At 43.2% G+C, this 12,461-nt stretch overlaps 1 protein-coding gene across 2 annotated transcripts in view; it reads right to left on the bottom strand.

Moving 5' to 3' along the window:
- ADCY8 (adenylate cyclase 8) overlaps positions 1 to 12,461 on the bottom strand; it is a 367,020-nt gene that overhangs the window by 37,534 nt on the left and 317,025 nt on the right. For both annotated transcript variants that reach the window (XM_063921272.1, XM_063921273.1), the window contains one exon: positions 1,345 to 1,434. In XM_063921272.1, coding sequence (XP_063777342.1) covers positions 1,345 to 1,434 — 90 coding nt within the window. The remainder of the gene's footprint in view (positions 1 to 1,344; positions 1,435 to 12,461) is intronic.

The raw sequence follows: 12,461 nt of genomic DNA, 5'->3' as shown, positions 1-12,461 counted from the left end.
GCAATTTATCATTCCTTAGAAATTCAGTTAGGCGTCTCATTGATGGAAAGAATATGAACTTGGGCTGGCATGTTAACATTCATTTTGTTAGAAGATTAGGTGCAACCAAGTGGCTGAACGCGTGTATTTATATCCTCTGTTATACTGACTTTTCTTTTACTTTCTGTGTCCCACACCTTTTGAAGTTAAGTACGTTTAAAAACAATGGGGGGCATTCTGAGTTGATCGCTGGCTAGCAGTTTTTAGCAGCCATGCAAATGCTATGCCGCCGCCCACTGGGAGTGTATTTTAGCTTAGCAGAAGTACGAACGGTTGTATCGCAGAGCGCCTGCAAATTTTTTTGGTGTAGTTTCAGAGTAGCTCAAAACCTACTCAGCGCTTGCGATCACTTCAGACTGTTCAGTTCCGAATTTGTCGTCACACACCCGCCCAGCGTTCGCCCAGCCACGCCTGCGTTTTCCCTGGCACGCCTGCGTGTTTCCGAACACTCCCTGAAAACGGTCAGTTGCCACCCAGAAACGCCCACTTCATGTCAATCACTCTGTGGCAAGCAGTGCGACTGAAATGCATCGCTAGACCCTGTGCAAAACTGCATCGTTCGTTGTGCACGTACGTCACGCGCGCGCATTGTGCCGCATACGCATACGCAGAACTGCCGTTTTTTAGCCTGATCGCTGCGCTGCGAACAAATGCAGCTAGCGATCAACTCGGAATGACCACCAATATCCACGTGAATGATCTACTGTATATGTGATAAATACGGACTGCCCAACTATGATAGTGGTTATTTAGAAAAATAAACGTCTGTGCCCATAATGACTCCCTTCTCCAAGAAGAAGCAGCAGGATAAAGAGCTACGGTAAATGTACTTGGCTACGTTGTAAGGTTCAAGTGGATTTAAATAAGCTTATTTTCCACATTGCTGCTCATTGTCCCTCATGCACCGATACACATCGTGACAATAACATGTTATTAGTTCAAACATTCTCTTTCTGCGCAGCGTATGCAGATAATCTGTGTCTCCCTAGTGTCGCCTCTTTCTCTCTCACTGAAGTCAGAATTTTCTGGAGTCTCACTTGACACATTGTGACACTTTCATATTCCTATCTATGGAAGATTACCCTGGTGCTAGGAAGCTACCATGATCAAGGGATACCGATGACTTGTCTGCAACCTTGCAAAACAAAAATAAAATAGCACCTGTTTGTAGCTGGTGCAATTAGCATAACCACCGTTACAGCTATCTCATTTTATTTATGATAAGATTTTGTTTCTGTACAGAGCACTGTATGTGCGGTAACAAGCCACCATTACCTGCTAGCACAACAGAAAGCATGTTATTACCTCAGGATAAAAGCAAATGTCTGTGACGGACGCTGAAGAATTGAAGGTCTGATTTTTTGAGGTAATTGATTTGTCGAAATCACACCAGAGCTGAAAAGAGATAAGTTACAAAGAAAAACATACATGAGTTGCAAAAGATAAATACAATATGTATGTGTGTGTATATATAGATATATATATATATATATATATACACTGCTCCAAAAAATGAAGGGAACACTAAAATAACGCATCCTAGATCTGAATGAATGAAATATTCTTATTAAATACTTTGTTCTTTATATAGTTGAATGTGCTGACAACAAAATCACACAAAAATTATCAATGGAAATCAAATTTATTAACCCACGGAGGTCTGGATTTGGAGTCACCCTCAAAATTAAAGTGGAAAAACACACTACAGGCTGATCCAACTTTGATGTAATGTCCTTAAAACAAGTCAAAATGAGGCTCAGTAGTGTGTGTGGCCTCCACGTGCCTGTATGACGTCCCTACAATGCCTGGGCATGCTCCTGATGAGGTGGCGGATGGTCTCCTGAGGGATCTCCTCCCAGACCTGGACTAAAGCATCCGCCAACTCCTGGACAGTCTGTGGTGCAACGTGGCATTGGTGGATGGAGCGAGACATGATGTCCCAGATGTGCTCAATTGGATTCAGGTCTGGGGAACGGGCGGGCCAGTCCATAGCATCAATGCCTTCGTCTTGCAGGAACTGCTGACACACTCCAGCCACATGAGGTCTAGCATTGTCTTGCATTAGGAGGAACCCAGGGCCAACCGCACCAGCATATGGTATCACAATGGGTCTGAGGATCTCATCTCGGTACCTAATGGCAGTCAGGCTACTTCTGGCGAGCACACGGAGGGCTGTGCGGCCCCCAAAAGAAATGCCACCCCACACCATTACTGACCCACTACCAAACCGGTCATGCTGGAGGATGTTGCAGGCAGCAGAACATTCTCCTTGGCGTCTCCAGACTCTGTCACGTCTGTCACATGTGCTCAGTGAGAACCTGCTTTCATCTGTGAAGAGCACAGGGCGCCAGTGGCGAATTTGCCAATCTTGGTGCTCTCTGGCAAATGCCAAACGTCCTGCACGGTGTTGGGCTGTAAGCACAACCCCCACCTGTGGACGTCGGGCCCTCATACCACCCTCATGGAGTCTGTTTCTGATCGTTTGAGTAGATACATGCACATTTGTGGCTTGCTGGAGGTCATTTTGCAGGGCTCTGGCAGTGCTCCTCCTGTCCCTCCTTGCACAAAGGCGGAGGTAGCGGTCCTGCTGCTGGGTTGTTGCCCTCCTACGGCCTCCTCCACGTCTCCTGATGTACTGGCCTGTCTCCTGGTAGCGCCTCCATGCTCTGGACACTACACTGACAGACACAGCAAACCTTCTTGCCACAGCTCGCATTGATGTGCCATCCTGGATGAGCTGCACTACCTGAGCCACTTGTGTGGGTTGTAGGGAGGTCATACAGGCACGTGGAGGCCACACACACTACTGAGCCTCATTTTTACTTGTTTTAAGGACATTACATCAAAGTTGGATCAGCCTGTAGTGTGTTTTTCCACTTTAATTTTGAGTGTGACTACAAATCCAGACCTCCATGGGTTAATAAATTTGATTTCCATTGATAATTTTTGTGTGATTTTGTTGTCAGCACATTCAACTATGTAAAGAACACAGTATTTAATAAGAGTATATCATTCATTCAGATCTAGGATGTGTTATTTTAGTGTTCCCTTTATTTTTTTGTGTAGTGTATATTAGCTGCAGTAGCGGATCTTGCTACGGGCACACAGGATTTTTGCCCGGGGTGCCGCCTTCCGGAGGGCACCGCACCATGGCAAGATCCGCTACTGTTGGTCAGTGCCCCCCGGTGCTGTGAAGGAAACTAGACGGGTAGATGCTACCCGTCTAGTTTCCCTTTGTGTAGAGGACCTTTGCTGTGCGGTGCGCGATGACGTCATCACGCACAGCATTGTGGGACTGGCACATAGACGCTAGGGGTCATAATTGACCTCTAGTGTCTATGCTGTGCTATGGGAGAGACGTCATGACGTCTCTCCCATAGATCTGAGGAGAGGCGCCGGCGGAGGTCAGCAGCAGTTGGGAATCAGGAGTGGGGATAGTAAGTACTCTACAGGGGGCACAAATAGGGGCAAAACTCTACAGGGGGCACAAATGAGGGCACAACTCTACAGGGGGCACAACTCTACAGAGGGCGTAACTGACCACACCCCTGTATGAAGCCACGCCCCTTTTTTGCCCGATGCGCCACAAGGGCTAGAACCGGCCCATGTTAGCTGAATGCCCGTGCTTTGCTACGGAATTTCAAGTATAATCACAAAGAGATGAATAGCACTGGTATTTAAGCAAATTTACTACCGCTTTTACATTTATTTTTTTACATATGTCTTTGTCAGGCCGCATCTCCGGGTGGGCCTTCCCCGAATTGATGCTGTGAAAAGGTTGGCGCTGTGGAAAATAATCCGCCTCCTTCTCTGCCTCGTCCCGCATCTGATGCTGCCCTGCTCAGTGCTGTAAATGCTGGAACGACAGGCCAAGCTCCGCCCGCTGGTTGTTAAATATGTAATATATGCAGGGATAGGCTGACTCCATTCCAAAGGGCCCTAGGTCTCCTTGCTTAGCTTCTCACTTTCCTTAGAGCTCCTTCTTTGAGGTAAAATGTAAAGATTTTTGCACAACACTTAAGGTCACTGGAAGAGCTGTCGGTACCCTTTACACAGCAGATAAGCAGTTGCTGACTATCAAGCTTTCCTGTAATGCATTTAAGAGTCAAAATATCTACAGTATCTCTCCTTTCCTCCTATTGCTCTCTGAGAGGGTCGGCAATGTTCAAGTGACAGGTTAACTTCTGATAATTGAGACACTATCCTCTCCTGACTGGAAATAGGCTGGTTAAGTACTTAAAAGGCAAATACCACTGACTCATCACACCATCTCCTGAACCATAAAGCTGGACTGCCTTGCCAGTGGCAGCTGCAGAGCAGTCCATTATTCAAATAGGGGAGCCACCCCCAGCGATGTTTGACAGTGTTTAGGGGTGGCAGTTGATGTGACTCTCCTATTTGAATAATGGACTGCTCTGCAACTGCCACTGGCAAGGAAGTCCAGGAACAGAGCTTTGTGTCCTCCCCCCTCCGTGACTTGGTATCGCCGGTACCATGCATTCTTTAAAGCCATGGCTGGGTGGGCTGTCTTAAATCTCCTCTGTGAGGGGGGAATTTCCAATAATCATCTCACCCCTTCTAACCCCTTTGTGGGTGGAATTTTGAAAAATCCCTTCTTAGTGGGTGCCCACATCACAAAAACAAGCTACTGTCCAAATGTCAAGTTCCTAATCCTTATGGTTCAGGAAAGTTTGTGATGAGTAAGTGGTATTTGTCTTTTATATATATATGTATATATATATATATATATATATATATATATTCAATGGGTATAGTTGGCACTCAAAAACGTATGTAGTGACCGGGGTGCCCTCCTTGATGAAATGCACAATATGGGTGTCTGCAGTGTCGGGAGCCACAGTCCACTGACCCCTCAACCACAGAATCAGGCGGCACTCCACGGATTTAGTGTAGCAAATTAAACTTTATAAAACAGACAGTATGAAGAGTCCAACGTTTCAACACCACGGCGGGTGTTTTTGTCAAGGACACATGGTGAAGTTTCATTTGCTACACTAAATCCGTGGAGTGCCGCCTGATTCTGTGGTTGAGGGGTCAGTGGACTGTGGCTCCCGACACTGCAGACACCCATATTGTGTATATATATATATATATATATATATATATATAGATAGATACAGTATATATTCAGTTAAACAGTTCAATAAAATATTGACATTAATCTTTGAAATGAATACTTATTGGCAGCATTGGTAGTAAGTCCTGAATAAATGCATACAATTTGTCAGTTTTAGGGATGAGTTTGGGTCGTGGGGCCCCTGGGTTGGTGTGACCTGACTGCTTTGGGGCATCACATTGTAACACTTAATCTAGCACTTTATTTCTAAGCACCTAATTATTTTTCTACTTACATGTATGTAACACCTTTTAACATTCTAATTATTACTTCTCGCCAATGTAACACTCCTAACACATAGCTTCTGCTTCTTATGTATGTAATACTTACTAACGCTTTAACTTTTCACGAGTGTGGAGCCTTTCGGCCGTTGGCCTGTGCTGACTTGGGGGTCCCGTACCCTAGACTTGAACCTTAGTGTTAGGGACCCACTAGATGGTCACCTGGTCATGGTTGATGGGCCCATATTTTTTTGGCCACGAATTATGCTAAGCACCTCAATTTTGCTATATGTTAGATTGCAGTGTGTATTGCGCAGTTACTTAAAATCACGCCACTATGTGAACATCAGTGCATTGCTTCTGACTAAGAATCAGGCCCATTGTCTCTAAGGAGTACTGTATTCTTTTCTCTTAAGATACAATCCATTGTAACAGGTATTTTATTGAAGATTCCAAAAAAATAATTGCATTATCGCGGAGGCAGGAATTTACTGTGCCAGCGGCCGTTACTGTGCTCACTAAGTACACCATATAAATGAAATATTGTTGTCACAGCTATTTATGTTTTTTTTTTATTGCTGTGCTAAGAACTTTTGCCTTCAAGATCAATATAGTTATTGGTTGGTGCCATAACTCACCCTGCATGCTAAAGTTTTATTTTTTTTCATAAACATGGCGCGTTATCATTTACAAAACAGCCGATGAGCAGATAAACACCAGCTATGACACTACCAAGGGCCTTAATTTGCGTATCTGCATCTTGGTTACAAAGCACATGAATTTTGGCACGGGAGTAACGAGGAATCCGGAAATCCGCAGCACAATGTTGGGGTAGCACAGTGATATGTGTAACCCCCTCCCCCCCCCCAACTCTTCTGATCATGCAGTCCGGTTGTGTCTATTTTCCCTTCGTGGACAGGACCAGGAAGTGACAGCATAGAGGGCAGAAGAGAACATCCGCCCTTACAGTACGTTGATATTTTATCAATTCTCCATTTGTTTCAGGTTACTTATTTTTTTTATCTATGCAGCATTGTACCCTCGCGGGCTCGCTTTGCTCGCCACGCCTTGGGCTCGCTGTCTCGCTCCGCTTCGCTCGCCACAGTTTACTATTCCAAATAGTTGGTGACATGGACCCAGTGCATTGACCCAGTGCATTATGGGAAAGTTCCTCTCCACGAAGGGAAACATGATGCTACCATGCCAGTCCTGAGGTTCTGGCAGAATGAGGACCAGAGTATAGGCTGGATCATATTGCTAGCTTCTCTCACACACGGGACCAATAGCCGTCACACCGCCTGCAACAGCTGTAGTCCAGTGGATGGTCTGAGACTGTGTGTTTAGGAGAAGACTCAGTGCTTTTGAAGAGGGAGGAACGTGCCATGCACCCAACAGAACACGTCCATGAATGGAAAGTAGGTGCACATGTTGATATGCTCTATGCGCACCAATGAGCTGCTTATTTACAAAACCTACTGTAGATGATTTTGTGCTGTGGATTAGGTGCACTCCATAGATTACCCCCAGTGAAAGCAGTTGCTATGGCCTACGAGCAGATTTCCATCTTTGAGAAACATTAATAAAATTAACCTCATAAAAATATTATGCCACGTTATTAAGTAACGCTGCAGAGTAGTGGGGTTGCAGACCTTTCCCAGGCAGAATGTATATTGTTGTTATAGGAATATGTACATACAGGACCAGGATTCTCAGTTGCATGCAAGACTGAATGGCGCATCTAGCGATTGCTTTGAACATGCGCATCTGTGTTTACATTCTGAGTAATGCACAGTCAGACACAGACTGTTGCATATGCTGAGAGTATGCCTATTTCATTCGCATCTCTTACGCCTGGCACGGGGTAGGTGTAAGAGCCGGTATAGGTCGCTCAAGGAGAGATCCACAAAATACAGAATACAAGAGGTTAATCGCATGGCTGGCGTACAGAACTTAATTTCACAATCAGGCTGAAAACACCCCCCCCCCCCCAGCTAAATGCTTGCTTTCCACCTTTTGAAGCTCATTTAAATATTTCATTACTAAACTCCACCGGCACTAAATCCAATTTTTGCATATAAGTGGGCAGATCCCAGACGGACTCCTATCAAAGGACGTCCAGCTACCTGTCTCATCCCACCTGTGCAGCTCCTGCCAACTTGATTCACCAAGCAATGAGCTCAAAGCTGTAACTAGACATTTTGGTGCCCTGTACTAGGAAGAGCACTGGTGCCCCCCCCCCCCCCCCCCCCCCACACACACATATTTTAAATAGGGACAGTGTCAAACAGGGGGCAAGGTCATGTGGGGAAGGGGCATGGCAACACAATAGTACCCCAATTCAAATTATGCCCCATGCACATTACACCACACAGTAGTAGTGCCCCATACACATTAATCCACAAAGTAGTAGTGACCCATACACATTAATCCACAAAGTAGTAGTGCCCCATACACATTACACCACACAGTAGTAGTGCCCCATACACATTACACCACACAGTAGTAGTGCCCCATACACATTAATCCACAAAGTAGTAGTGCCCCATACACATTACACCACACAGTAGTAGTGCCCCATACACATTAATCCACAAAGTAGTAGTGACCCATACACATTACACCACACAGTAGTAGTGCCCCATACACATTACACCACACAGTAGTAGTGCCCCATACACATTAATCCACAAAGTAGTAGTGACCCATACACATTACACCACACAGTAGTAGTGCCCCATACACATTACACCACACAGTAGTAGTGCACCATACACATTAATCCACAAAGTAGTAGTGACCCATACACATTACTCCACACAGTAGTACTGCACCTTGTGCACTATGCCACACAGTAGTAGTGCCCCTTACATACAGTATTATGCCCACAGTAGTAGTGCCGCTTGCACATTATGCAACACAGTAGTTTAGTGCACCTTACACTCTGGGATTCAGAATTACAGACCAGTGATCGTGTGCGGAATCTTGGCGTTGTCCTGGATGGTGGCTTGACACTTAAACATCAGATATCAGCCACAATCAAAACCTCATTCTTTCACCTGAGGAACATAGCCAGAATCAAGCACTTAATTCCCTCAGATGATCTGCCAAAAGTCATACATGCATTTGTATCATCTCAATTAGACTACTGTAATGCCCCCTACCTTGGTCTCCCAGCAAAACACAGCTGCCAGGCTGTTAACCCAGCAGCCCCGTTCTAGCCACATAACACCCATCCTCTACTCCCTTCACTGGCTGCCTGTAAGATGGCGAATCATCTTCAAGATTGGCTTAGTGAGTTTCAAAGCATTACATGACCAGGGCCCAAGGTACCTGAAGCAGCTTCTGACCCCATACTGCCCCACTCGATTATTGCGATCTGTAGATGAAGGACTTTTAGCAGTACCTAGAATCTCCCGTAATTCATCGGGGGGTCGAGCTTTTAGTCATGCAGCTCCGACTCTATGGAATTCACTTCCCCGCACAGTGCGAGAGGCCCCAACTATAGAATACTTCAAAAGTAGACTCAAGACTTTCCTGTTTACTCAGCATTTCCATAATGTGCCCATAGTATCTTCATGCTTCTGTATTTTATGAAAATGTACTTCATTATTTTCTGTACTATATTATGCTATGTATCTGTTAAGCGCCTTGAGTCCTATTGGAGAAAGAGCGCTATATAAATAAAATTATTATTATTATTATTATTATTACTACACATTACGCCACACAGGACTATTGCCTCTTGCATATTATGCCACACATTATAAGTGCCCCTTACACATTACAGAAAAGTAAACAAAACACGAATGAGTGCGCTTTCATTAGCTGGTATGGGGTTGGTTAACTCCCCAACTGGTATAAACACAAAAGAATAATAATATTAGATACCAGCGCTGGCTGTTTAAAATCATACACATTAAAATAATAAATTGTTCACATGACAGTAGGTATTAAAATTAAATAATAAATTTAATACACACAATAGTGAAAAATAAACCGTTAAAATATTGGCACAGAGCTAATTAGCATCGTATAATCATTAGGGGGATGACACATTCATTTGACTCCTTGTAAGGCAATATCATACCATGGCTAGGACATTCTCTGGAATCCTGTCCACATAAAATTGTCAGAGGCACTAATGTATACCGATTGAGACCAATTTGAGTCCCCAATTCGATCCAACAATGTGCAGTATCTTGACTTAGAGCAGGGGTGGTCAATTATTTCAGCTAGGGGGGTCGCTTAACACTTCCAGTGAATATTCGAGGGCCACACACAAATATATTGTATATACAATACCTATCACAAAAATGCTGTAAGATTTTTCAAAAAAAATATTTTTATTATACAAAGCAAACAGAATAAGAAAATTAACACTGATACAATATAGAAAACAGTAAATGTCTAGGTAGGAGTACAAGGAACAGAAATGGAGGAAGAGGAGGAGAAGAAGAAGAGAGAAAACAAGAGAGAAAAAAATAACAAACACTCAAGCCTTCGTACAATCAAAGTGAGCGCCAGTTTAAAAAAAAAAAAAATCAAAAGTGGAATTAACAATTACATAAAAGAGTCAGTGAGATGATTGAAACCTCTGATGCGCATTAACCAGAGAAGCGAAGTCAGGCATCATCTCTGTTGTCGCAATCCGGAGCACAGCTGCCAGGTGCTCATCATTCATGGAAGATCGGTGTTTAGACCAAAGATAAATCTTTTTCTATTGTTTTGAAATCATTGAATCTCTGTGAATACTCCCCATGCCAATTCGAGTATTGATGATGCATATTTTTCCAGATTTTCATCTGAAACAGCAACTTGCTGCAAAGTGTAGAAATCAGTGATTTTGTCATAAATTTCTTCACGCTGAAATGCCGATCATGAGCAAAAAGCCCCTTCCCTTGTAGTCTTAGATTTAATTAATTCATGTGGCCCATAACATCAACAGCAAATGCGAAATCAGATAGCCATTCCTTATTTTTCAGCTGGGGAAAATCGGATTCTTTTCCTTTCATGTTTAGAAACACCCTAATCTGCTCTCTCTGCTCCCATACTCTTTTCAAAACATTCCCCAAGCTAAGCCATATCAAATTGGTATGGTACAGGATATCTGTGTGCTCAGCTTCAGTCTCATCTAGCAGAGCTACAAATTGTCTATGATTTAGGGGCTAATTCAACAAGGAACGCAAAACTGCAAAAATACGTAAAATCTGAGACAAAAAATCCAAAATCTGAGACAAAAAATACAACTTCTGAGACGTAGCAAAAACTGTGTATACACTATGAAAACTAGGCGTGTAGGGGGCGTACTAAAGGGCTGGACTCGCAAAAACTAAGAGCAGGGGGCGTGTTGTGGGCGTATGCAGATTTTAGATAGGCGGGGCATACACATTTTTTGCAACTGAACGCACATTTATGGTGTGCAGTTTCTGAGTGACTACAGGTCTACCTTACAATCTGCACAAGCTGACCTCAGTTGTAGAATGGCCCTCATTCCGAGTTGTTCGCTAGCTGCCGTTGTTCACAGCGCTGCGATCAGGCTAAAAATCGGCACTTCTGTGCATGCGTATGGTACGCACTGCGCACGCGCATCGTACTTTCACAAAAGCCAATGTGGTTTTGCACAAGGTCTAGCGACGCTTTTCAGTCGCAATGCTGGCCGCAGAGTGATTGACAGGAAGTGGGTGTTTCTGGGTGGTAACTGACCGTTTTCGGGGAGTGTGTGTAAAAACGCAGGAGTGCCAAATAAAAACGCAGGAGTGGCTGGGGAAATGTAGGCGTGGCTGGCCAAACGCAGGGCGTGTTTGTGACGTCAAAACAGGAACTAAACAGTCTGAAGTGATCGCTAGCTAGGAGTAAGTCTCGAGCTACTCAGAAACTGCACAATCTTTTTTTGTAGCAGAACTGCGATCCTTTCGTTCGCACTTCTGCTAAGCTAAGATACACTCCAAGAGGGCGGCGGCCTAGCGTTTGTACTGCTGCTAAAAGCAGCTAGCGAGCGAACAACTCGGAATGAGGGCCAATGTTCGATGTATACTGCAATCATTGCTTCATTACACCCAGCTGAAGCAGATCACACTGCCGACCACAATTCACTTTATTCAGCTGCATTGAAACTTAACAACATGTAAGGGAGCTTTAAACTATTTAACACATGTATTACTCTAAAATATATGTTAGTAGTAACCTAATAATTCTTTAAGTTAATAACAATGCAGGTTTGTCAAGAACACACTTGTTTTCCTACAAACATGTACAATAACATTTACAAGCAAGTTTTTTTGTTTTTCTTTGTTTGATTAATTGCTTTTTGTTTTTTTCTGATTTAAAGCAAAAAACAATTATTATCTTCAAAAAATCATACCCACATACATGTGTAAGGTTTTTTGTTTCCCCCCCCCCTTGACAAAGAAACATATGTTCAATAACATCACCACAATATTTGTGATTTTGTGGACATTTTTATTATGCACCACTTTTTTTTAAAATATATTTTCACATTAAACAATGACATAAGGAATGTTAATAATAACAAAGAAACATTAATATGTCACGTATGTAAACTTTCAACATAAAAAAATACTTTTCTTTTTTCCTTTTTCCGCCTGCGTTTGTGGATTCACCAGCGGAAGTAGCTTGTCTTGTTGTTCAATGCATCCTGTCAGTAGGCATGGTTGGCTCAATGTTATGTGTGGCTGATGTTAAATTCAGAAACCTTTATGCAATTTTTTTTTTTTTTTCGCAAAAAGTGCGGAATTTTAAATCTCATTGCAAAATTTGCAAATTTGACAAGTCCACCGTTTTTTTTATAACATTAGTGTTGCAGATATTTCGATTGGTCGCAGTTTTTGCTAATTTGTACTTTTTCCGATCCTAACTGAATTAGCCCCTTAATCCTCTTGCGCGAACGTAGTTGACCACTTTTGTAACAGTGTCTACAACGTTACTTAATTTTCAAACACTTTTACAAAGGACCTCTTGATGAATGATGCAATGTAGAAAGACAATTTTGTGTTCTGGATTCTTTTCACTGACTTGGTCTTGAATTCTTTTTAGCAATCCAATAT

This window comes from Pseudophryne corroboree, chromosome 5 (genome assembly GCF_028390025.1).
Source record: "Pseudophryne corroboree isolate aPseCor3 chromosome 5, aPseCor3.hap2, whole genome shotgun sequence".
Lineage (NCBI taxonomy): Eukaryota > Metazoa > Chordata > Amphibia > Anura > Myobatrachidae > Pseudophryne > Pseudophryne corroboree.
The sequence above is the reverse complement of the archived record's forward strand: the minus strand, read 5'-3'. Positions and strand labels throughout refer to the sequence as shown.